The sequence below is a fragment of the Vulpes vulpes genome, chromosome 2 (assembly GCF_048418805.1).
Source record: "Vulpes vulpes isolate BD-2025 chromosome 2, VulVul3, whole genome shotgun sequence".
Classification (NCBI taxonomy): Eukaryota; Metazoa; Chordata; class Mammalia; order Carnivora; family Canidae; genus Vulpes; species Vulpes vulpes.
In genome coordinates, this window is record NC_132781.1 from 77,763,548 (window position 1) to 77,790,241 (window position 26,694).

Below are 26,694 nucleotides of genomic sequence, written 5' to 3' on the forward strand. Positions count from 1 at the left end.
TTTACGCTACATGAAAGATTGTGTCTGGTTTAATATCTTATTGCTAAACCCTAGATCCTGACACAGAATAAGGCACATGAGAATAACTCAATGCATATTTAATGAATGAATGAATGAGTGAAGAAGCAAGGGCTTACAGCTCTCGTAGTCAGCTCGGGCTATCATGACAAAATATCATAGACTGGGTGGCTTGAACAGAAGTTTATTTCTTACTGGTGCTAGAGAGTTGAAGTCCAAGATCAAAGGGCTGGCTTATTTGGCTCCTGGTGAGAGATAGCTTCCTGTCATGCAAGTGGCAGTGTGTTTTTTCTGTATCCTCACACCAAGGGGAGAATAGTGGGGGAGATCAAGCTCTTTGGTCTCATATAAAGACACTAATCCCATTCTGAGAATCTACCCTCATGACCTCATCCAAACCTAATTACCTCCAAAGGCCCTGCCTCTCAAAACTACCATCACCACGGTACTTCCACACATAAATTTTTTGGGGGGCACAATTCAGTCCATAGCATTACCTTATTTGATCTTTGATAACTTCACAATGTAGATTCCGTCTCAGGATGAAGAAAAGGAGGCTTAGAAAGTTGAATCTACCCAACGCCACTTGGCTAGGTAGTGACAGAACTTGGAAGTTTTCAAATCTAGGAATATCTGCCTTGAAAGCAATTGAAGATCTGCGGCCTCCGGAGGCTCCTGAGGCATTATCCTGTTTGGTTTTGAGCCATTTAGTCTGAAGGTAAATGTGAAAGTGCATGAAACAGGAATGTAAAGAGGAGCACATATGGAGAGACGTCTAAACAGTAGAGAGCAGGATAACACCTTGGACACTGAGAGAAAGGGGGGTTTATCCCCAGGAAGAGACTGGGGCAGGAGTTTGACAGGAAGCTGGGCCCTGGAGGGTTGGGGGTGGAGTTTGGGATTATGATGTCAACCATCATCAGAGAAATATTCGACTCATCTTCTCTCATCCTCTCCACCTCGTTCCCAGGTCCCACACCCTTTTGCTGGCTCTGACAGGTTTTTCAGAGCAGGAAAAAGAAGAGCAAAATAGGAAGAACAAAATTAAGACAGCCCCCACCTTATACAGAGGCAGCGGGCGATACAAAGACCTCCCTGTTGAATAGATCTCAGAATAAGAACATTTTCTCCCACACAGAACCAGTGTTAAGATAAAGGGTGACATTCTCACAGTCCTCAGAAGCCTAATTAACTCACGATGTTCTGGAGCTAGGACTAGTAACAATATGCCTCAACTCAGAGAACATTGGGCTCCTTTTCTGAAGCCAGAACTTGGGAAACTGCTGAGAGGGAAGGAGCTGTGGGTGACTTCCTCTGCCCTTGGGAAGCTGTCAGCTGGGTGATGATTTAGATACTTTGGGGGCACCAGCCCCTTATCTTGGCCACCGTTTCCACAGAAAGGTGAATTCTCAGTTACAGCATGCTGGCTGTGGGCCGGGCCTGGAACATACTGACCTTCCTTCCTCTCGTTCCCTTTTCTCACCCTCCCATTTGCAGTCACTCCTTCAACAACAGAGTGCAGCCGCTGGCCTCTTGGTTCCTGCCAAGAAGGAAATTCAGGAGCTTGGCCTACCCAGTGTCCTGAAGTTGAAGTCTGACTAGTAAAGGGCCATTTGGCCATGAGAAAGTCACAAAGCATCTCTGAAATGAAGGAAGAAATTACATCCTTCTGGGTTACCTCGTTGGATTCTTGGGGAATAGGAAATGATATGCTATGTATGAGCTTTATAAACTGTAAAGCCCTATGTAGTGCAAACAACTGTGCTCATCCTCATAGAGCTGATTAGTGGGATGGGGCTTTAGACAGCCCTTATTGCTGCCCTGCATTTTCTATGCACCGGGCCCTCTTCTTCTTCTTTTAGATTTATTTATTTATTTATTTATTTATTTATTTATTTATTCATTCATTCATTCATTCATTCATTCATTCATTCATGAGAGACACAGAGAGGGGCAGAGACACAGGCAGAGGGAGAAGCAGGCTCCCTGCGGGGAACCTGATGCGAGACTCGATCCCAGGACCCTGGGATCACGACCTGAGTCAAAGGCAGATGCTCAACCACTGAGCCACCCAGGTGACCCACCAGACCCTCTTCTAAGCGTTTCATACACATTTATCTGCAGAGCAGACCAGTGGGGGTCGGTACTTTAATCCTCATTTTACACACGAGGAACAGAGAGGTTAAGTGACCTGTTCAGGGTCACAGAGTAAGTGGCAGAACTGAGATTCAAAGGCAGGCGGTTAGGCTTCAGAACCCATTGCTAACCACCAAGCTAAGCTGTCTTCTGGATGCTTCATGAGCACCCTCTGTAAACGCCTCTGGGAGAACTTGACCAGATTATAATTGCGTACCTTGGTGATAAATAAGCCACTAGGTAGAAGGACTGTGGCTCATTCACACACGCACACACACACACACACACACACACACAAAAACACACACACAGTGCCTGACACATAGTTAGAGCCCAGTAAACATTTGTTGAAGGGATAAATGAATAAATGTTCTCTGGGGAGTTATACAGCAAGTCTGATACAACTACTGTGTTTTCCCGTTATCTTTTCTCGGCTAACTACACTCATTTCCTTCAACCATTTCCAGCAAGAAAATGTTTGGTATTTCTTGCTGTCTTTATTGTCAGTCTTTTGCATTTTTCTCAAGGTCAACAATGACCCATCTAAAGGGAGATGTCAGAATGTGAACACTACTTGGAGAACCGGCTGGCCAGCCCTGGCTCCAGTGTGACTATGCTGTCCTGTCTCCATGGTATATAGTCATTATCCAGGACTCTTTCAGGAGGTCACTCCTGACCCTGAACTTTTTGTATGTCTGGACAGTTTCTTGATCTATGAAACTAAGTACCCAGGTGACCATTAGGCCTTTATTAATGGTCTAGGCAGGTAAGCAGAATCCCTTCTTCCCCCTCCTGTCCCCTCCCCTTTGCTCCCTTCTCTACTCTTCCCTTTGCTGGAGGAGCTGGAAGGAAGGGGAACGGATTCTCTAAAGTCCTAACCTAAGAAAACAGGCCATGGTTGATGAGGGAGTTGGGGCAGGAAACCTCATCTTTTAATCTAGAATCTACACCATGTGTCTGTCCATTTTGCTTCACGGCATGACTACAGTGAGTTTTCTCGTAAAAAAAAAAAAATAAAGGGCATCATTGGCTTCACATATTGGATGATACCCAAGGGGATGGGAGGATGCAATGTTTGCATTTGGACATGCTTTGAAAATTCCCGGATTAACGTGGACAAAAGGTATTTGCAGGGTGTCCGTGGACACAAAGATGCTTGCAGCGTGTCCGTGGACACAAAGATATTTGCAGGGTGTCCGTGGACAAAAAGGTATTTGCAGGGTGTCCGTGGAGAAAAGATGCTTGCGGCGTGTCGGTTGGGAAAGTGAAGCCTCCGGTTCCCACCAAGACCGCAGCCGCCGACACAGCGAGGCCCCCGTTAGCTGCAGAGGTAGAGACCCACGCTCTCCGCTCTCTATCGCGGCCCGGGGTCTAATTCCCAGTGGTTTGGACTGGAGGTTGCTCTGGGTGGGCGAGGGCTCCCCTGCACACTCGGAGCTCGGTTCCCGGGGTCGGGGTCCCCGCGTCCGGGCCTCGGCGCCCCCTTCCCCCCCTTCCCCCGCGGTCCCGGCTGCGGGCAGGCGGCGGCGCGGACGGAGGAAGCGCGGCGCCTCGGGAGCGCGCGGGGCCTCGCGTGCGCGCGCCCGCCCGCCGGGCCGCGCGCGCCCGCCCCTCCGCGCCCCCGCCCCGGCCTCCCCGCCCCCCGCGCGTGCGCGCGCACTCCCGGGAAGTCTCGCGATGCCCTAGCCGGCGGCTCCCGCTGCGGGCGGCTCTGGCTGTTGCTGTGGTTGCCGGAGCGGCGGCGGCGGCGGCGGCCCTGCCGGAGGTGTCGGCCCGCGGGCGGATGTTGACATCGTGTTGTTGTTGCTGCTGATGGTAATGGCGGCGGCGGCGGCGGCCGGGGCGGCAGCTGCCCTGTAGCCGGAGCCGGCGGCCGAGGGCGGTCTCCGCGGCCTCGGAGCCCGCGGCCGCGACTCCCCGCAGCGCCGCCGCCTCCTCGCCCGCCGGAGCCCGGGCCGGGCCCTGGAGTCGGGCCCCTTCGGGCCGGCGCGGGGGGGCCCGGGAGGCCCAGGATGGCGGATTTCGACGAGATCTACGAGGAGGAGGAGGACGAGGAGCGGGCCCTGGAGGAGCAGCTGCTCAAGTACTCGCCGGACCCGGTGGTGGTCCGCGGCTCCGGGCACGTCACCGTGTAAGGCCGGAGGAGGGGAGGGCGAGGACGGGCAGCGGCGGGGCCGGGCCGCCGGGACGTGACAACTCGCCTTAGCCTCGTGTGTTTGGGTCGCCGGCGTGGGGACAGGCGCTGCCTCATCCCTCCCCTCCCCCCTCCCCCCCGCCCCTCCGTCCCTCCGTCCCTCCGTCCCTCCGACCCTCCGTCCCTCCCCTGCAGGCCCGGGCGCTGTGGCGGGTCCCCGGAGGGACGGTCTCCCCGGTGGGGTAGGGACGGGGCGCCTCCCCCTCGTTTCCTCGTCCCCTCGCCCCTTGTTGACGGACGGCCCCGCGGCCAGATGTGGGCCCTGCGGGCAGGGGGGGCGCCCCCGTGACAGCTGGTGGGGAGCCGTGGCCCGTCGTCGTGCCCGTGCCTTGCACACGCACACGCACACGCAGGCCCCCAGCCCCGCAGGGCCCACTTCCGCGGAAGCAACGCAGGCTCCTGCGGCCGGCTGTGATCTCGATGTGTAGGTGAACCAGCATCGCAGACCACGCAGAGCGCATACGTGTAACGACCCGGTTTTTTGTTTTGTTTTGGAAAGAAATCTACGCCACGGACCCACTGAGCTCAGGTTCCTGTAAAAGGGGCTCTCGGGGAATCCAGGCCGCCTCTGGGGGTGAGCTCTGGCACATACAGGGTTTCTTGCTCGGATAAGGGTCGTGCGTCCCCCCCCCCCCCCCCCCCCCCCCCCCCGCGTAAGTCCGATTTGCAGCGTTTAAAAGTCCCGAGATCTTTCCAAACAAGTAAGGAGGGAGAGCTTCGCTTCGCCCCAAGGGTCATGACTAATAAAAGGAATGCGAAGACTCGGACCAGATCCTGAGCTGTCCGGAAGCAGGAAGTTTGGTAACGTTTCTCCGAGAAGTGCGGAGCTTTGGACAACGTGGAGTGTTTATTATTGTTCGCTTCGGATCTCTTGTTAAGACGCCGGGTCCAGGCTTCCACGCTTGTCAGGTGTTCTCCAGACTGTTACCTGTTTAGTGAAAAAAAAAAAAAAATAAAGGGACAGCGAGCCTGGGGCCGGCCTGGAGTAGTTTTCATGACCCTTCTGGTGTGTAGGGTGAGTGGGATGTGCCCTGAACAGCGCTCGGAGGGAAATGGTTAAGCCTTCCCATAGGAGGTTGTCAGCAGAACCCTGATCTCTCACTTCGTGGTGCGACCAGTGGTGCGACCAGCCGTGTCGTTGTTTGGGTATGCTTATGTAATGCTTTGATTTCTTTAGCACCTGTCCCCTTTACATTCAGGTGACTTATAGGGTGAAGACGCTGCACGGGAAGACAGTAGGATTTATCACCACAATAACAGTTACTTAGTGTCTTCAGCGTCATCTCCAGCAGAATTAAGAGAGAGCGTGGATAGTAAATCTCTAGCATGTATCACAGAACTTTTATAGCCTGCCATGTAATTTTTTTAGTGTGAGTCTTAGGACCTTTTTACCTTGTTTCTTTAAGATTTTATTTATTCATTCATGAGAGACACAGAGAGAGACACAGGCAGAGGGAGAAGCAGGCTCCGTGCAGGGAGCCAGACGTGGGACTCGATCCCAGGATTCCAGGATCACGCCCTGGGCTGAAGGCTGTGCTAATCTGCTGAGCCACCCCGGCTGCCCCCTTTTTACCTTGTTTTGAACCTAAAGAGCATATGGGTGCCTAAAGAAGGGAATTTTCAGACTCTGAGGCTGTCTCCCCGCCTTGCCCCCTGTATTCTGCTTGTCAAAGGAAAAGCCTGTGAAATTCTGTTATTTAAAAAGGTGCAGCTATAGTTGTAATGTTTCCTCTGCTTAAAGGAAAAGAAAAACTAAGCACTTTGTTGAGTAAATAGGATATGTAATAGATGAAGCACTCAGAACCAAGTAGATGATGAGTACATTTGGTTGTAGTTGTTTGCCTACTAGAGAGATTAGCAGGATAGGAAAGAATTATTAGTGGTTTTCAGTCTTACTGCCCCTTTAGGATTACGTGGAGAGATGAAAAAAACAAAAAACAAACAAACAAAAAAACAAATGAACAAAAAACGTGCCTTAACCCCCAGGGCAGGCCAACTGAATGCCGGGTATCTGAGTGAGAGTCCCAGGCAAGAATGGATTTTTTTTTTTTTTTTTTTAAAGCAAGTCCCACCCGTGAGGGGCAGCCCAGGTGGCTCGGAGGTTTGGTGCCGCCTTCAGCCCAGGATGTGATCCTGGAGGAGACTTGGGATCGAATCCTGCGTCAGGCTCCCTGCATGGAGCCTGCTTCTCCCTCTGCCTGTGTCTCTGCCTCTCTCTCTGTCTCATGAATAAATAAATAAAATCTTGAAAAAAAAAAAGTTCCACAGGTGATTCTAATGTGTAGCCAGGGTTGAAAACCACTATTCCAGAGTATGAGGAGGAACTCTGTGCCATTAGTAAGCAGTATGCCTTTTTATATTGGGAGTTATTTCTGTGATCTCTACAATCACTTTACCTCTCTTCCCCATTACCTTGAATCTGGGCTCTAGGTTCAAATCTACCCCCAGTCACTTGGGTAGATTATATAACCTTTAAGATTATTAAGGATTATATGAGACCATATATGCCAAGGATTCATCACATTATGTGATACTGTGCTCAATAAATAATAACTTTGATTAGTTATCCTCCACAGTCAGTGTTCTGCTTTGAGAAACATAAGCAGCAGAGTACTAAGAAATCAGAACTGCCATTTTCAGACCTAATGATGATTGACTTTTGTCCTATTTTCCATTTCTACACAATTGACATGAGGTTAAATTGCCATGTAAAATATTTTGGTGACAATTAGTAAGAATCTTTATTGAAAACCTTAACCTGTTTTGTGGTGACATGGAGTAATAGTAATACAAAAACTATTTTGTGTGTGTGACTTTGTCATGCATAATACAAAGGAATGCTGTGCCAGTTAGTAGCCCAGTTAGTGCCTATAAAGGTTTTGAAATTGGTGCTTATGGGTTACTATAACTGTTGAGCAGACTCAGTTTTTCTTGCCTCTAAATACAGATGGGAAAAACTAGTAAGGCAGTTATGGTAAAACTGCTGCTGCTCCCAGCCCACCTCTTTTTTTAAACCAAGGAGCTCTTTAGAGAAGTCTTCCTTTACTGATTTGGAAATAAATCATAGTACAAACTGAATTATCTGTAATTCTGATCAGTCTGAAAAGATATAGATTCATCCATGTGTATTTTTCATAGATTTCACTTTTGAGTAGACCTTTATAGTTGGATATTTTTGCTCTTTTTCCCTCCTTACTTCAATGTATCGTGTTATAGTATTACTCTTATTTTGGAAATCACTGTATTCTCATATGACATGATTTGGCAAGTCATTATAGTGATGTGACAAAGTAAGTTACCTTCCATTTTCTACTACACAGGCAAGTTTTTGTTAGTTTGGGGGCATAATCAAATTTTAGGGATATAAGGATGTAATATAATAATTTGTCTAAACAAAGTCTGCTTTAATGTGGTTTTCAATATTTATTTTTTTATTATTTATTTATTTATTTATTTGGTAGGCTCCACACCTAACATGGAGCCCAGTGCAGGGCTTGAACTTATTATGACCCTGGGATGAACACCTGAGCTGAGATCAAGAGTCGGATGCTTAACCGACTGAGTCACCCAGGCACCCTGCAAATATTTTTATACTGACTGCAAATCAGACTTATACTTTGTACTTCCATCGTGATCGGTTTTCTTTTTTGACATTCTTCTGGATGAGTTTAATAATTTTCTTCATTGTTAGATTTGCAAGTAGCAGTATGGAACAATATGGCAGTTCCAACAGAGAGATCTCTTATACAGAAGCATATTTTGAGGAAAAGTGATATTTGGAGGAAGAGGGGAATAAGTTCCTATTATTGCTTAATGTTGATGTACATGTAATTTAAAAGACTTGAGTTCACACTTCAATTAAAAGTAGATTTTCTGTGTGTGTGTGTGTGTGTGTGTGTGTGAGAGAGAGAGAGAGAGAGAGAGAGGAAAGAAGGGGGAGGGAGAGAGTCTTCTCATTCTATTATGTAATGAAGATGAGGGGAAAAGTGATTACTAGGTGGTGTAGGCCAGATTGGTTAGTATTTTAAAATTACGAAGTTTTTTTTACCTCTCAGTAAATTTGTGCAAAATACAGTGATCGTTGGTGAAGACTTTAACTTTTCATAATGATGATAGTGCTAAAGGATGTTAATCTAAAAGTTAGAATTTAAATATAGTTTTTAGGCCAGTATTTCCTAGCTGATCTATCACTATAGTTGACATTATTTGCTTCTGTCTCACTTCGTGCCCTCCTGTATCACAATCACTTGGGGCTTTCCTAGGCATAATCTTTGACTTCTAACTTAAGCCCTGTCATAGAGCCAAGTTATTTTGCTAAAGTTTGTTTCTAATAATGTTATTCTCTTTTAATTTCACTAAATTATTGTATCTTCGTGTACTCTCTTCTGAGGTATAATCTTCCTACCATCTCCACAAATAATTCCTCATCCTTCAGCACCAGTTTTTACCAATGGCTGTGGAACTCACTCTCTTTGCTTGTCTTCATCTCAGGTATGCTGTGGAAAATCAAAAGATTTAGAAGTGTGACTTGAAATGAAGAAAGTTGGAAACTTCTTTGGGGTACAATAAGATCTTTGCATAGGAGATATCACAAGAACATCTTGACCTTTCAAATGGTAGCGTTAATAAAAGATGGTCTATCTTGAAATGTATCAGTATTTCAAGACTGCTACCCGGAGATCTGATCATGATTTGTCCAAATAACAGAATTACTTTGATTAAACAGGTTTTTTTTTTTAACTTTATAATTTTCACCTCCTTTCCCCCACCCAGCATGATATATAAGCCATATTCCATTTTTAAAGATTAAACATTTTGTTTTGAGTTTTTGAAGACCTTATTTTGATGTTTTTCCATAAAGCTGTGAAGTTCTTTGAGAACAGGAATTGTGTTTATTGGTCTTTATTTCTCCACTATTTAATATAGTGTGTAGAATGTTTTAAGTCCTAAAATGCTCTCTAAGTAAAGGAGATAATTGCATACATTTTTGGATCTTGTCAGAATTACCAAAGGAGTAATTGTTTTCCTCCCTTCCTGAACCTCCTACTGAAGGCAAACAATATTTTACAGTAGAACTCTTATAAAATCATATTCAAAAGATAAATGGCTTCTCTCTTTTTGTTTTAACAAAATTTGATGATAATTATAGGAAAATTGTAACATTGAGACACTTTTTCCCCAGAGAAATTTTTCTTACTCCTTATCATTTGAAAGGAAATTAGTTTGATTTAGAATATAGCATTGAACATATCTTTGATAATATAAAGAAAAAAATGCTGAATACTTTAATGGGATCAACTACTAAAACTTCTCAGTGGATAAACTTTCTTGAAGAAATGAGGAATATGGTAGCGAACTGAAGTTTCAAAATTTTACTGTATTTGAATTTGAAATTTAGATGGTGTTTCAGTCCAAACAGTTCAATGTTGGATTTATGCTTCTTAACAGATATAAAATTGACTACTGCTTAAAATTTTATGTGACTAGCTAAGTGGAATACTAAATGGTGAAAAATAAGTTATATGAAATTTATGATTGTAATTACTCAAATAGTATTATTCTAAATAATATTACTCTGAATAATAATATTTCTTTAAAGAATAGTATTTTTTACTTTGAGAGCTGCTCTTGAACTCCCACTTTGAGTTTATATTCTAATAGGTTAAAGGCTCAGGTTATTAGACCAACTGTAAACTTGGAAGGGGATTTTTAATTTTTTTTAAAGATTTTATTGATTTATTCATGGGAGACAGAGAGAGAGAGGCAGAAACACAGGTAGAGGGAGAAGCAGGCTCCATGCAGGAAGCCCGATGTGGGACTTGATCCTAGGACCCTGGGATCATGCCCTGAGCCAAAGGTAGACGCTTAACTGCTGAGCCACCCAGGCATCCCGGATCTTTTAAATCTCCATAGTGTCTGTGTCTAGTTTAGCTTTCTAATCTATAAAACTACTTATGATTTTATTCTCAATAAAATTAGGTTTTCAATATAACACGTAGCAACAGCTATGTTTAGTATCTTTAGTATCTTCTATGTAAGATTTTTTTGTGACTTTTCATAATTTGTTTCAGAATCTATTTATAAAATCAGATCTTAAACCAGACTTTCAGTGTTCATGTAGTGTAGCTTAATCCCAATGCAAGATTTCTTAAACTTGCCTGATGATCAAAATCACTAAGAGCGTTTTAAAAGATACACATTTTAGGTTCTCTGCTCTAACATCCCCAATCAAAATCTCAAGAAGAGTCTAGGAATTTTTATTTTTAATAAGAGCTTAGGCGATTCTCTTATCATATTAGACACATTTAGAAGCAATTGATGGTATGTGGCACAAAGAGTATGGTCTTTGATGTTCAGCAGGTTAGTTTTAATTCTCAGATAGTTCCTAACTGTAACCTAAATGTAACCATTAACCTTTCTGTGCTTTAGTTTTTTCATTTGCAAAAGGGATAATGTCTACCTCAAAGATTAGGTATGGGAGTCCAATATAATTTACCTAATGTGGTGGACTCACAATAAACATTTAGCAAATTGTTACTTATTACATATTTTGGTATTTATCCCTTCATGCACATTTTGTGGCTCATCTTTATCATTTTCTTGGAAATCCATCTAAAAGGTAATATATGCTTTCCTGCTTTTAAACAACATCTTGAGGATAAGTCAGAATTATCCGATTGAGTTGAAACATTTAATCAAAAGCAGGTATTATCAGGTTGGTATACAGTGATATTCTTAGGGGTCATTCAGGTATTTTGGGGTTTGAAGATCTTCTCTAAAGGGCACTTCCATTTAAATTTCACATGTGTGGGCTTTCCTTTCTGTTTACCTTCTTTCTATCTAATAGATGAATTGTAGGTTGGGAATGAGACAACCAACATAATTAGAACTACGAAATAAGAAAAGTTGCGGGCAGCCTGGGTGGCTCAGCAGTTTAGCGCTGCCTTCGCTCCAGGGCCTGATCCTGGGGGCCATGCAGGGAGCCTGCTTCTCCCTCTGCCCACCCCCCCGCCATGTCTCATGAATAAATAAAATCTTTAAAAAAAAATAATAAAAGTTGGTTAAGAGTACTGGATTTAGATGCTTGAATTTTAATACTTGAATTTTAAGATATTTGTTTCCTCAAAGAATTTTTTTTATTGAGGTTTTTTGATAAGTAATTTGACAAGCATTTATTATTTATTTATTTATTTTATTTTTAGAGATTTTATTTATTTATTCATGAGAGACAGAGAGAGAGAGAGGCAGAGAGACACAGGCAGAGGGAGAAGCAGGCTCCACGCAGGGAGCCCGATGCGGGAATGGATCCTGGAACTCCAGGATCACACTCTGGGCTGAAGGCAGGAGCTAAACCGCTGAGCCACCCAGGGATCCCGACAAGCATTTATTAAATTTTATGTTAGGTATTATGTGAGGCAGTAGGTACATAGTTATGAATAAAACAACCATAGTTGCTCTGTCCTCACAGAGCTTATAGTTAAGAGACAAATTCTGTCTGAGCAAATTGCTGGGAAGGAGCCCTTTAAATAAGGTGCTGTGACTGATAATAATGGGATTAGGGAGAAGCTCTTCTGAGTAGTAGCATTTTAGGAACTATGAAAGGTTCTGTGAAGAGTATTCCAGGTATGGAGAAGAGCAAAATAAGTCTGGCTGGCCTGAGGAACTGAAAGGCCACTTGTGTGCAGTGGCCAGAATGTAGTGAGTAAGAGGGATGGTGCCTTGACATGAAGTTGGTGAACTGAGTAGGAGCAGGAAAGGATTGTAGAGGGATTAGAGTGAAACAGGAGAGAGTAGTTAGGAGGCTGCTGAATGGCCTGGATGAGACATGGTGGTTGTGGTGATGGTCTTTAGATAAAGTTCTGTCTAGAAGTCATCAAAGTTCACAACTCTCAGTGAGGTCTGAAAAAACAGCAGGAACTCCTCGTGCCATCTCTTTTCCCATTCCCATCTCATCCTCATTCCCATCTCGTGTTTTGCTGTGTTTTTTGCTTTGGTTTTATAAGGAGTGAGGTCAAAGAACTGTGTTTGCCTTTACTGTTGACTAGAGGCCGTCTCGATGACATACCTGCATTTCCTGTTCTACCATAGGGCAGCTAGTGCAAGGGAACAGTGTGTCCCGGAAGTAGAGAGGGGCTTTCCCACAAGATCATAGATTTTGAAGTGAGCTTTGTAAAGTCTTACCCTTTGGCTACGAGAGGTGTGGTGTTTGACAATGATCTGTTTATTAGATTTGAGGAAAAGACTGTGCTTTTTAAGTCTTTACACTTAAAACTAAATTGAATATACAAGGGCTGAATTTTCTCACAAAGACCTAGACAACTGATTTTTTTCTCCTTAAGCTCTTCTCCATCCTGCCATCTATGTAGGTCTATGTAGGATCTTACCATCTAAGAAAACCTAAGCTTATGTTGGTTAGAGTTGGTTTGACTTTGGGGTAACCAAACTTTGTGGTGTTGTTTTTTTTAATCGTGAGTGTGTATATGTGTGTGTGCTTCCTGCAAGAGCTCTTTTTTTTTTTTTTAATTCTCTTTGATTTTGTGTTGTAGTTATAATGGAGTCCTTGAAGTTTAGTAAAGGAATTCCTGTGTACCCAGCCTTCTTTTCCTGCCATTTCTAAACTATTCTAAATGTCCTTGAAATTTTTATTTTTGGTAGTTTATATTATAATCCAGTTCAACCCATATATTCTTAAATGAACATAATTTATCACTATTGTGTTGCTTGCAAGATTTATATGTGAAGAATATTCTAATGTATGTATAAATTAGATAGTTGAGTTAGATTAGTTGAATTCATATATTGTTAGAGGTTACTACCAAGAAGTTTAATCAGTATATATTTAAATAATTTCCATTGTTTAATAACATATGTAATCGTCTATAAATACTTGAAAAGACAATCTTAATAGTTGAAAATTAGTAAAATTCTAATGCTAGAATATTATAGAACTATATAGTGATGAGGTTTATGATAAAACAAATTATTTAAAAAATAAGTCTTTGATTTCACTCGTTTATTAATAAGATTGTATTTTCACAGAGCTGGATGAACCCAACCAAATATTCAGAATTTGGTCACACAGAATTTTTAGACGTGTTCTGAGATTCATGTTTATATCTCCTAACTCCAGGGGTTCTGTGTCTTCTGGGAAAGCACAGTATACTTTCAGTTCTAGCCCTTCTTCTTTGAGTTTCATTGATATTCAGATATTCAGATGTATATTGAGGGAACCAGATGAATTTAAAGCATGGTTTTTATGAATTAATATCTCTTAATTTCTTCCATAGTTATGATGAATTTATCTCCCAAAATAGCTAAAAAGCTGATTCCATTGAGCTCAGAGTTCAACATTATGAAATAAGTGCTGTCTTCACTTGCCATCTGCATAGTTGATGCTTTCAGTTTGAATCTGAAATTTTTGGTTCATGTATTCATAGGTCTTGTCATATCTGTAGGAAGATAAAATTCTATGAGCCGAGATTTGTACAGGTTGAATGTCTCAGGATCCAAAATATCCAAGACTGATTTTCATAATCTTTTCCCCAAATCAATTTCAACTGCAGCCTTTTTATTCTCAATTGGTGGCAGATCTGGCAACCTATTTGCTTAGACTAAAAACATCTCTGACACATCTGTAAGGTTTCTCTTTCTCTTTCACTTCATCCAGGCTGTCAGGAAATCATCCATTGGCTCTGTCTTCAAAATGTATTCAAAATTTGACCACTTTTTGTTATCTCCGCTAGCCAGTGTGAGCTGTCACCATCTCACTTCTGCTTACGCTGAATTTCTTTTCTCTCTTCCTCCTTTGCTTCTCAGCCTTTACAGTCTTCTTAGTACTTCTCCCATAGAGATTATTTTATTTATTTATTTATTTATTTATTTATTTATTTATTTATTTATTTATTTATTTATTTTTAGAGATTCTTTTTTTTTTTTTTTTTAGAGATTCTTTTAAAATCAGATCCTGTCTCTTTTGTATCAAACCTCCCCAAAGCTCCCCATCTTCAGAGTTTAAGTTCCTTTGGTGGCCTACATGACCTATGCGATCTGACCCATTGTTACTTTTCTGACTTTTCTGCTATTCTTTCTTAAAAAAAAAAAAAAGAACAAAGCAAATTTATTTATTTAGTTTAGAGAGAGTACAAGTGCGTGAGAGAGCACAAGTGGGGGTGGGAGTGGGAAGGAGGGGGTTGGGAGAGACAGAGGGAGAAGGAAAGAAACTCAGGCTCCACGCTGAGCATGGAGCCCCAAGGTGGGGCTGGATCCCAGGACCCTGAGATCATGAGCTGAGCAGGAATCAAGTCAGATGCTCAGTCGCCTGAGCCACCCAGATACCCCTCTATATTCTTTGATTTGTTTACCCCACTCTAGTCACACTGGCTTCCTTTCTATTCTCTGAGTGATTCCAGGCACGCTCCTGGCTTAGGACTTTTGCACTGGCTTGTTCCACTTTCTGGAATATTCCCTCCAGATATCCAAATGGCTCACTCATTCACCTTAAGATCTTTCACAGTTATTTTCTTTTCACAATTGTCTTCTTAATGACCCCACCCCCTCCCATTTAAAATTAAAACTCATTTATTTCTCCCTTACTCTTTTTTTCGTAACAGGTTTCTCAAGGAGTTGAGATGAGACATACTTGATAAAAAGTACAAAGTTTTGACAGCCTTCTCTTGCAAAGAGAAAAACTAAACTTTATGACAAAAATAAAGTTTTAAACTTTCTTCTTGTTTTAATAGCAACTGTCCCACCGGTAAAATGTGAATTCCGGAAGCCTTGCTAATTTTTTTTTTCTTAAAAACTTTGGGACACCATTTGATCTTTGAGCCATTGTTGACGCCGAGAGGCCAGTTTGTCTTACCCGAAGCAAATAAAACCAGATGGGAGATTTGCTTTCCCCAGACAGTAGACCTCATGGCTTTCTGAACCAGGATTAGAACTTGGGCATTAGGTCTCTCCTTTGTATTGCTCTACCATCTTTACCACAGTAACTTCTCTGTGCTTTTCAACCTTTGTCTTAACCTGGATTCCTGGCCTGATGCTTGCCCATATTAGCTTGTAGAGTTTTTAACTCATCAGTGTTGCCCAGCTTTCCTAAACCTAGCACCTTCCTGGATACCCCGTTTCCTGTATACCACCTCCTGACCTTGAAAAGGTTGGCAAAAAGTTGGAAAATCTTTCACAGTTAACGTTAGGCAATTCAATCATTGGCTGTTCTATTTGCTAAGCTGTTTGAAGAGGATGTTTGTGAAGTCATTGATATTTGGGTGTTCTCTAGTTAATCAAGTTGTCCAAAGTGGCTATTAAATGATATTGCCCAGTTTATTAGAAGAATGATAACCATAATAAAAACACACTAGACATTTATGTTGTTTTATAATAATAAAAGCAGTTACAACATACAGTGTTTATGCCATTCACCGTTGGTACTTTGTTACATTATTTAATGAGTTAGGCACTATTATTGTCCCTGGTGTATGAATAAGGAAACTCAGGCTCAGAAAACATAATGTAACTTACTCAGAGTGACACATCTAGTAAATGGTAGTGTTAAGATTTCATTCCAGGAGGTCTGGCTGGCTCCAGAGTCTGTTTGCTTAATTGCTTCTTTTATTTTATGGAACCAAAGCAACAAACGTATGCATTTTCTATATTATTCATCAACACAAACATTTATAAATCCTGTATATTTTGGGAGTTTAGGTACAAATGTGAAAAGCTGAAAAACAGATTTTATTTTTCTAGATCCATATGAGAATGTTAACATTTATTTTGTACTAGTTTTAATTGTATAATTTCTGTTTGATGAAAAATAACTCTTTCTCCCTCCATTTCTCAAATATTTTCTCAGTCTACAAGTTTTCTAGGTCAAGGAGATAAACATTTTTTTTTTTACGCTTTCAGAGAGTTACTAGAGGCATTGACCTGTAGTAGAAATTGCCCCCAGCTTGGGTTCAAGAAAGTAAGGCTCTAGACTAGATCCTACATATTATGTTATTTACCTCTTAGATATTTTTCCATCTGTGAAATGAAATGTTTGGACTGAATGAAAACTGTGTTCTTTTCCAGCTTTCCAATTCTGAGATTTGTACTGTTGTGAATTAGAAATTATTTTTTCTCTTTAATTTCTAAATTCTTTACAGTATACTTGTTACATCTCTAAAAATCCTTTAAGAATATACTCTACAATATACCTTAAAAGTAGAATTATTTTGAAATCTAGGCATGTCAATTGCACATATATTTCTTTACTTTTTTTTTTTTTTTTTATTTCTTTACTTTAACTTAAAAACAAACCCCTTTGGGTACCTGGCTGGCTCAGTTGGTGGAGCATGTGACTCTTAATCTTGGGGTTTGAGTTCAAGTCCCGTGTTGGGTATAGAGATTACTTAAAAATAAAATCTTTAAAAACAAATACTCTTAAATACTCTTTAATCTATTTTTTCCTTCAGGTTTAATCCTTTTTCTTTTTTTTCTTTTTTTTTTTTTTTAATTTTTTTATTATTATTTATTTATGATAGTCACAGAGAGAGAGAGAGAGAGAGAGGCAGAGACACAGGCAGAGGGAGAAGCAGGCTCCATGCACCGGGAGCCCGATGCGGGATTCGATCCTGGGTCTCCAGGATCGCGCCCTGGGCCAAAGGCAGGCGCCAAACCGCTGCGCCACCCAGGGATCCCTTAATCCTTTTTCTTAAATCCTTTTTCTAATTATAAGGAAAAACAAAGATTATTTAGAAATTGGGAAATAGTGATGTCTCAGTGAAGCAGAAAATAAACTGCCTATAATTACCAAGAGACCAAGGTCATTTAATATTTTGGTGTCTTTATTTTTCATCCGTACTAAATTTTTCTTTCTAGGAGTCTTTTCTTTTTAATATTTATTTATTAGAGAAAGAGTGCACAAGTGAGAGTGAGCAGGGGTTGAGGGTGGGGAGTTAGGGGAGGAGCAGAGGGAGAGGGACTTAAGCAGATTCCTTGCTGAGTGTGGAGCCCCACAGAGGGCTCAGTCCCCCAACCTGGAGATCATGACCTGAGCTGAAATCAAGAGTCAGACGCTTAACCGACTGAGCCACCCAGGAGTCCCTGTTTAGTTTAAAATAGCAATATATGTTATAGAAATTTTGGAAAACTTGGAAATCTAGAAAATGAAGTATCACTCATAAGCTTATTGCCTATGATTAACCATGATTAATATTTTGATGGATTAACTTTGTAAATTTTTCTCTGCATATGTGTAAATATTTTTACAAAAAAATTGAAACCATATTTAAAAGGATTTTGTATTCTACATTTTTCATTTAACATATTGGGAACATTTGCCAGTTATATGATGGGTTCTTAAAGTATGAAATACAAGGCTCCATAGATTTCTATACATTTCTAGAAGAATTGACCCAGTACTACCTGGGTCAAAAGTTATGAATTTTTTTTTGACTTTTAAATACTATCAAATTTTACTCTGAACGTTTCTATTATTTTGTAAGTTTTTTTCTTTATAGTTGAGAGCATAGTGTATGTACAGTTTTGTGTTTTCTTTTTAACTTCATGGTATAACACATATTTCCTATGTTATTAGTTTGCAAACTTTATTTTTTTTAAAGACTTATTCGAGAGCAGGATTATCGTGAGGACTCTATATTTCCTGAAAGAGAAAGTACTATGACAAAGGTCTAAATATTTGTAATGCCAAATTATTTCTGGAATGGTTGTAATAATTTAAAATTCCATTGACGGTGCTTGATAAATATTTTTTAGTTAGTTTTTTTTTAAGATTTAAAAAAAGAACATTTATTCATGAAAGACACACACAAGAGGCAGCAACATAGGCAGGCTCCCCACTAGGAGCCCCATGTGGAACTTGATCCCGGGACCCCGGGTCCATGCCCTGAGCCCAAGGCAGATGCTCAACTGCTGAGTCATCCAGGTGTCCCATATTTTTTTAGTTTCATTACATATTAGTCTTTGTATTTAACTGAATTAAGATGCCATCTACCTTGAATTGTATCTTTTGAAATTATTAAATGCTACTTCCAGCTTTTTAGATTAATACAGTGTTAGATTGTTAGGTTTGAGGGGAGTTTAGCTTCCTATCCATTACTCTTCTTTCAAGAATATCAAATTGTAATTTTACTTGATAAAATTTGGCTTTTTCGATATTGTCCAGGTCTAATTGTACTTTGATTTAGAATAAAGGAAGTTATTTTTTGCCATACTCAAAAACTTTAGACTTGGAGAGCATAATAGATAAAGGTAAGTAATTTATAATAAAAGCAGTAATTTATAATGCAGTCAAGTTAAGCTGAGACATATATCTCATTTTCATTGCTAACAGACCCCACTTCCTGCCAAAGTTAAAAAAAAAACACAAAAACACTCCCCCAAACTGAACTAAGGTAGTATAAAAACTAAGTAACCTATGTAACATCAAAACCATTTAAGATGGTATTTTGCAGTTACATTAATAAACATGACATGTGCCTTTTCTAATCGATTTAGTAAAGTAAGATGATCTTAAAACAGTAATGCTTTGATTGCCCTAGAATGAAATAAACAAAAAGCTCTTTCTTTCTCAATAAAATAAATAAATCTTTTTAAAAATGAAGTTTGCAAACTAATAATATAGGTAATACATAACAGTATAGAAAAAGCCTGCCAGAAATCAAAGACATTGCAAAGGAGGTATTTGCTGTAGCCAACTAAGATATTCTCCCACTCTAATTCTCAAGCTCTTTGCTAGGAGAAAGCATGCTCTATTAAGGAGGACTTGCTGAAAAAATTGTTTTCAACTACTCTGTAGACTGGTCTCATCAGTAAAGAAATGTATGTAGATTAAAGTCTGGGTTGTAGTAGTTTGAATAATGAATGGAAGATGAGATAAAGACAGTTGATGTGAGGACTCTTTCAAGACACTAGATGAGGAAGGAACAGAGGTGGATGCCCTCATACACTGAGGGAGAAGAGAATAGGGTTTCAGATTCTCCATCTGGGTAGACATAAGCAGGTTTGTAGGCTATGTGTAAGCAGCCAAAAGAGAGGGAACAATACACTGGATTGCAGAGGAGACTGGAGGAGATACAACCAGGAGCAAATGGTTAGCTTTTGGGAAGCTAAGCTTGCCTTCGTTGAGAAAAATAGTAAAGATACTGAGGACATAAGTACGTCTAATTGGGATGAAGATGAGAGTCTAAACTGTCCTGAGAGTAGGAAGGTGTACAGAAAGGAGTTAACATAGCAGGCTCCAGACTTCTGTCCTTAGAAACACTTGTTTGTAGTATTGGCTCTTGGCAGGTGTCTGGGAGCTTGGACTTGAGGAGGGTTCCCAGTATTCCCCAAACTGATAGGAATGGCTCACTGAGCCTAAATTGTTTGAACAAACAATGTTATTTATACTGAACACGTGCTTTTCTTCTGAGAATCTGGAATTTTGGTCTCTGTTAGTAGAGGGTGCATGTATACCAATTCCTGATAAAAGCCTTGGGCACTGAATCTCTAATGAACATTCCTGGTAGACAGTATTGTATACATGTTAAAACTAGTTGCTGGAGGAATTAAGCACATCCTTGTGCCTTCACTGAGAAGATATTCTTGCAAGCTTGCTCTTGGTTTCTTTGGACTTTGCCCTTTGTTCCTTCTCTTTTTGCTGATTTTGCTTTTTTATCTGTCTGCAGTGAGTACAACTATATACTGAGTCATGTGAGCCTCCTAGTAAATCATCAAACGTGAGGGTAGTTTTGTGGAGCTCTAGCACAGAGAGAGTGTGACCTGGAAGGCTGAAAATGATGATTGAGATTTGGAGCAATGCGATAGAAACAGAAATCATGGGCATCAGAAGAAGACAGAACAGTGGTGTGGAAATTTGCAATGAAGAGTTAGTGGAATGTAGACATATTTTCTGTTTTGGAAATTGATCATTTAGCAAATGTTTATTGAGTATTTATCAGGCATTGGGCCAGACCGTTGGGATATAAAGATAATTTAGATACCTACCCACAAACAACTCAGAGTAGGGAATTAGGCTTGTAAACATAATTATAAAGTATGATAAGGACTGCACAAGAGAGAATGTAGTCAAGTATCATGGGAACATGGAAGATGGAGTCTGGAAGGTGGGCTTCCAGAAAATGAGCTATGATTGAGAATTTTTAGGAAAGGGTGTCATTCTATGAGGATGTTTGGTTATATTGGAGAAGAAAAAAAATTTTTTTTAAAGAAGAGATAAGGAGTTATGCAGGGTAGATATACAGATTAGGGGTACCAAAGTTAAGTCTTAAAAGGAATTTAGAAGGGAGGTGATCTATCAGGAAAGGGAGTTTTGTTTTTGTTTTTGTTTTTGTTTTAAGATTTTATTTATTTAGGAGAGGATGAGTGGGGAGGGGCAGATGGGGAGGGAGAAAGAATCTGAGGCAGACTCTGCAGTGTGTGTGGAGCCTGACGCTAGACTTGATCTCAGGAATCTGAGATCATGACCTGAGCTGAAATCAAGAGTCAGACGGTTAACTGACTTAGCTACTCAGGTGCCCCAGAAAAAGGAGATTCTGAATTGGATGAAGATGAGAGTGCAAGGTAACAGATTGGCTTACGCTTTGAGTTATAGCTATAGAATGAGGTGACAGTGAAATGGAAGAAGGTGAGATAAGAGTAAAACAAGCCTATTTGAAGATTCCTTTAGAGTTAGGTGTAAAGTTGCTGTTTCTCTCCAAAGCTTTACTAGATAATATTACATGAACTTTCAGAATTACCTCAAATTACATAGAAGTAAAATTGGCTTTGTACATGCTATCTTTGGTTTAAAAGCTGTATAAGTCGTCTATTCTAGGATCTTGTTATGAAGTATTACAGAGAAGATGCTCAGTGGTTGTGATTTGAATGAATTCTCTTTTCAAGACTTGTAAACTTGTTATGGATAAGAATAAACTAGGTTAAGTTTAATGTACTTTATCTTGTCATATTTACCATTCTTTGAAAAAAGTTTAAATCTTTTATCAATTCTGAAGCCATGAGTGTTTTAACCATAATTGAGAAAGAGGTCTTTTAGGTAATGGGAAATGTAGATATAGCACATGTCTACATGTTTACATTTTCTTTTATACCATCTTATGGACTGACAGTAGATATTGAATGGTAAATGAGACAGCTGTTGGTAGCACTTTGTCAATGTTTACTTTCTTCTTTATTTTGTCTTTCCCTCTTCTACTTCTCTTTCTCCACTTTTCCCTACATTTTTTTTCCCTTTTGCTTTTTATTGCCTGTGTGTAGCCCAGAGACCCACTAAAAATAACAACCATTGCTCATCTCCACCAGTAACATTCAAAGCTAGGAAAAAAAAAATCTATTAAAGTAATATGCTTTGAACTTAGTTTTTAAGGTGTAGGTGGTAGCTCTAATATTTTTAATTGAATCATTTTTTTCTCTTGTTTATGTAGTATTGGTTCGTTAACTTTTAGCCTCTTATTTTTTAAAAATCAAGACTGTCACTTAGCATTTGTTGTCAGTAATGAAATTCTAGCTTTCAGATGAAAATTAGAATTTTGGAAAACTTGTATCTGTCACTGGAACTTGGCAGTTTCCCATATTTTCTAGTGAGCTCAGTGGTCATATTAATGAATGTGATGATTCTAATATTATAATGAAGTGTGCCAACATTTTGAAGATTTGAATAACTCAATTTACTCAGTTTACTAATATTTTCAAGGGACAAATGTATGAAGTTACAAAATCAGGTATTGGTAAAACCATTCAAAACGTAATATATACCAATGGAATTTAGTTTAGCATAGCTAAAGTTTAAAAGATCATTGATGTAGTTTCAGTTATCTCCTTGCCAAAAACAACAACAACAACAACAAAAAAACAAACAAACAAAAAAAACCAAGACACTACCATGTGTTGAGTTTTGGTATATTATCAAAGAGTGGTATACACAGATTTCCAGCTACATATCTGATGAGGCCTAATTTTCTTTATAAACATCAACCAAAGAGAAATGTGAGAATCCAACTGTCTTCCATTGTCAAACGTTAAGGAGGTGTGAAAATGTAAAATAGTACTTTTCTCTCCAAAATTTTTTGGTTTGAAAAAGTAATTTCTCATAAAAATGTTATATTTGTTAGCATATACTGGGATCATTTATGAATAAGGTGGTTTTTTTTTTTTTTTTAAGAATTATTTATTTACTTGTGAGGAATAGAGAGAGCTGGAAGGGGAGAAAGAGGGCAGAGGGAGAAGAGAATCTCAAGCCAACTGCCCTGAGTGTGGATCCTGACTGGGGTGGGGGTGGGAGGGGTCAGTCTCATGACCCTGAGATCACTACCAGAACTGAAACCAAGAATTGGTTGCTTAACTGACTGCATCACCTAGGGGCCCCTATGAATAAGTTGTAAAAATGTTTTAGATGTCTTAGTTCTAATGTCTAATCCAAAATATTGGTAAATATAAAGCACATAAACTTAAGTTATTAAGATCCTCAAGGATTTAAGAGAGGGAAGGTCCTGATGCCAAACCTTTGAATACCCCTGTAACAGAGAACTATATTCCAAATGCAGATGGAGAAGGGGTGCCTGATTATCATGGCTCATTCTACTAGTAATCATAAGTACTTATTTGGATATTATATGTCTTGGTTAGAGATTTTAAAAGAGAAAGCAAAGCGTGGTTGGGGTTCACTCTTGTGGACTTCAAGGGCTTCAAGTGCAGCATTTTCTTTACATTTATTTCAGGTATTCTTGTTCAGTGGGTGGGAAATGCAAGCAAAGGGGAATGGAATATTCATTAGCACCAAATTAATGACTGGTAGAAAAGCTAAGCATTCTATATAGTGATAATCTTGTCACGGGGTAATCTTTCTTGGGATTTTTTTTTTAGGGGTGAGATGAAGGAAGAGGAAGGTTTACTATCTGTTCCTCAGATACAACTTAACAAAAAGTATGACTGAAGAGGAACTAAGTCAATGTCCTTGGAACTACAAGTTCTTATCAGAAGAATAACTAGCCTGACTTAAAAGGAGCCCTGACTTGCAGGAACAACAGAGCAATTAATTAGCTTGTTATGTTCCCTGGGTAAAGAATCAACACTCACATGGCCAGCAGTCAGTGTAGCCAATAAGGAAATATTCAGGCTCTAGAAAAAAAGGAAATTAGGGTTTAAACTCATCCTGGACTGCTCCCTCCATTTAATCTGTGTTAAATATCTTAATGGCTGGGATGAAAGAGGGAGACTTTTCTATTTAGGAAAGGTGGAGAGGGCCTCCTGGGTGGCTTAGTTGGTTCAGTGTCTGACTCTTGGTTTTGGCTCAGGTCATAACCTCACGGTCATGAGATCGAGCCCCCACGTTGGACTTTGTGCTGGGTTAAGATTCTCTCTCTACCCCTCCCCCACTTTGCAGGTGTGCACTCTCAAAAAAAAAAAAGCAAAGACTTGGAGGTTTCTGGGTGTTGCTTTTCTAAAATTTTTCAAAGACCACTTGGAAGTAGATGGTTAATTGCAATAATAGACATAATTGAAATGGAAACTCTTGATTGAAAGAGAAAACCTTCAGACCAAGGGAGATTATACTTCAAGAGATGGAAATGTATAATTTATACTCAGTAACATTTGTTGAATGTCCTCATCTCTAAGAAAAATAGATGAAAAGGAGGTACATTATCTAGGGACCTCACTGAGAGAGCTATCAGTGAGATTTTACTCTTCTTCCTTGTTTCAGGACTGTGTATTTATAAGGGCTGTGAAGACAGTGAATCTTAAGGGTTCTCATCATAGGAAGAAAAAAATTTGTAATTATGTAAAGAGATGGATGGTAACCAAACTTATTGTGGTAATCATTTCATAATATATACATATATCAAATCATTATTTCGTATACCTTAAATGAATAGTGTTATGTCAAGTATATCTCAATAAAATTGAAAAAATTTTTGGCTTCAGGATCTAACAAAAGTCATCATATTTAGGTATCTCAGTTTTTATTTCCGGGTGCAATCTGCCATTACCAATATGTCCATGAGTATCTTATCCTTTCATAATAAACTATACAAAGGAATAGTTAAGTGCCTAATCAATCCTTGTGACTTTTGCAGACATTTAAAAGTTTAAAGATATTAAAATTCACTACCTCAGTTCCATTTCTGGTATGTATAGTAAGTGTCTAGTACTTCTGAGTTTAAGTAGCCAGGCAGCTATCACATTGTTCTAGGTTTTTTTGCTTTTTTGTTTTTTTTATTAAGGCATTTTCTGGCTGTAACAACAGTGTGGATATGCCGTTCTCAGAAAATACTAACTGATCAATTTGCATTCTTAGACATCTTACTGCTTTTTTGAGTGTTAACAAGTGCTCTTGACCTAAAGAATAATCAATAGCAGAGATTGTAGCTTTCTAGTACTTAATTGGAAGAATCTCAGTAATTTTGAGAAAATTGGATAATTGTGTTGTTTTTTCATTACATTAATACTTTGCTTGCTTAGTTTTGTATTCTTAGCTTCTTTGAGGGAAGTTCTGATTCAGCTGCTAAAATTGCTTGTTACATTTCATAAATTGCTGATTACAATGTTTTTATGTCTCAAACTTCCATTGTTACTTTGTATATCAAGTTGCATCTATTTACTTGACCTTTGATTAAGTTAAATGGCCTTTTCTTTCCCCCAACAATGACAGGTAATAACTTTTTTTTTTTTTTTTAAATAGATTTGGACTGAGCAACAAATTTGAATCAGAATTCCCTTCTTCATTAACTGGAAAAGTGAGTGTCATTTACTTAGGTACTCTTTATATACCTCAAAAGTAAAGTCTTTTCCTAACAAATTAGAGAAACAATATGCTAATGAGACATGTTTATTGACATTAATATTGCAGTATTGTTATTTCTTAAAATTTTTCTTTAGGTAGCTCCTGAAGAATTTAAAGCCAGCATCAACAGAGTTAACAGTTGTCTTAAGAAGAACCTTCCTGTTAATGTACGTTGGCTACTTTGTGGCTGCCTTTGTTGCTGCTGCACATTAGGTTGCAGTATGTGGCCAGTTATTTGCCTCAGTAAAAGAGTAAGTTGAATTAATATATTTTAATTTAAATGTAGTAGACAAGGAAGTCTTGCATTTATCTACTTTTTATTTTTTGTATTGAATGAGTCACACCATGCTGAATACTATATAAAAATAATCTGATCCAGTAGAGGAGTGATTAAATTATGATTATTATGTCCACATGCTGTTACATTAAATTTAATTTTATTTATAATTTTTATGATCAGGGAGTTACCTTAGAATAGACTAGAATACACAGCATTCTCTGTTTATATATACATTAATGGTGGTATAGCATTACCACTTATCTCTGTGACTCTAGGCATGTTTCCTAACTTCTTTAATCTCTAGGTGACTTATCTGTAAAATAGCAATATTCATCTGCCTACTTGAATAGGATTGTTGTAAGTGTAAAATGAAATAGTGTATGTAAAGCTATTAGCTAAATAGCTCAAAGTGTCTAATAGACATTGACTAATAGCATTATTATTAATATGTAAGCTGGTACCCATAGAAGAAATAACATGGTTGTGTTTGTTTGTAGTTGGTAAGATTACAGGGAATTCTGGTTTCTTTTGAAGAAATTTTTTCTTTTGTATTTTACAAGTTTTCTGAGATGAGTACATAGTGATTCTGTAGTCAGAAAAAAAATGAAGAGTCATAATTTGCTTAAAATGAAAAATTTCTAAGATATGGGTAGGGATATGGCGAATTGTTATAGATGGAGTGCATTACGTTTTTGTTAACATCTTAAAAATTATGGTAACTATGTATAAAAATGAAATACGGTTAGGTTAAAACTGAATGAGTGATTTTTGTGTGGCTACATTTCATTTTGTCATCAAATAATGATAGGAAATATGGAAAAGCAAATTCTATTCGTTTCTTGATTTCTGTTACAAAATAAGCAGTATATTCCTACTCAAAATTTTTTAACTACTATATTTTATTGATAAGGAGATAATACCTTTATAATAGAATTGATTTTGTAATATTTCTCGTAATATTTGTAGTATTTATTTTTTTTCTCCAAGAATGTCCCCCCCCCCCCCCCCCCCATTTCTGACCAGGTCATCTTCAGACTACAGAATTTAAAAAAATTTTTCGGTTATCCCTTGATCCACAATTGAATTTGTGGCTCTTGGCCTTTAGATCCTCTCACTCACTCCCCACTGTTTGGGCTTTTTCATTGTTTAAATGACTACTGTATCCCACTTGGTTGGCAGTTTGCTATTATTTAACCCAAGTAGTCATAAGAATTTTACTTTAGAAATCTGTGTGATCTAGTTCTTTTTAAGTTTGAGATCCTTTGTTTTTTTACTTTTTAAAAAAGA

At 39.2% G+C, this 26,694-nt stretch overlaps 1 protein-coding gene across 5 annotated transcripts in view; it reads left to right on the forward strand.

The window, feature by feature from the left end:
* The first annotated feature begins 3,830 nt into the window (after positions 1-3,830).
* The window catches only part of CHIC2 (cysteine rich hydrophobic domain 2), a 60,242-nt gene continuing 37,378 nt past the window's right edge, over positions 3,831-26,694 (forward strand). For 2 of the 5 annotated variants that reach the window (XR_011999891.1, XR_011999892.1), the window contains exons 1-3: positions 3,831-4,285; positions 25,026-25,080; positions 25,223-25,378. Coding sequence is in view for 2 of the 5 variants with exons in the window: in XM_026016526.2 (XP_025872311.1) it covers positions 4,167-4,285; positions 25,026-25,080; positions 25,223-25,378 (330 nt within the window). In the remaining 3 variants the exon portion in view is untranslated. The other 3 variants (XR_011999890.1, XM_026016526.2, XM_026016528.2) reach the window with 2 other exon arrangements.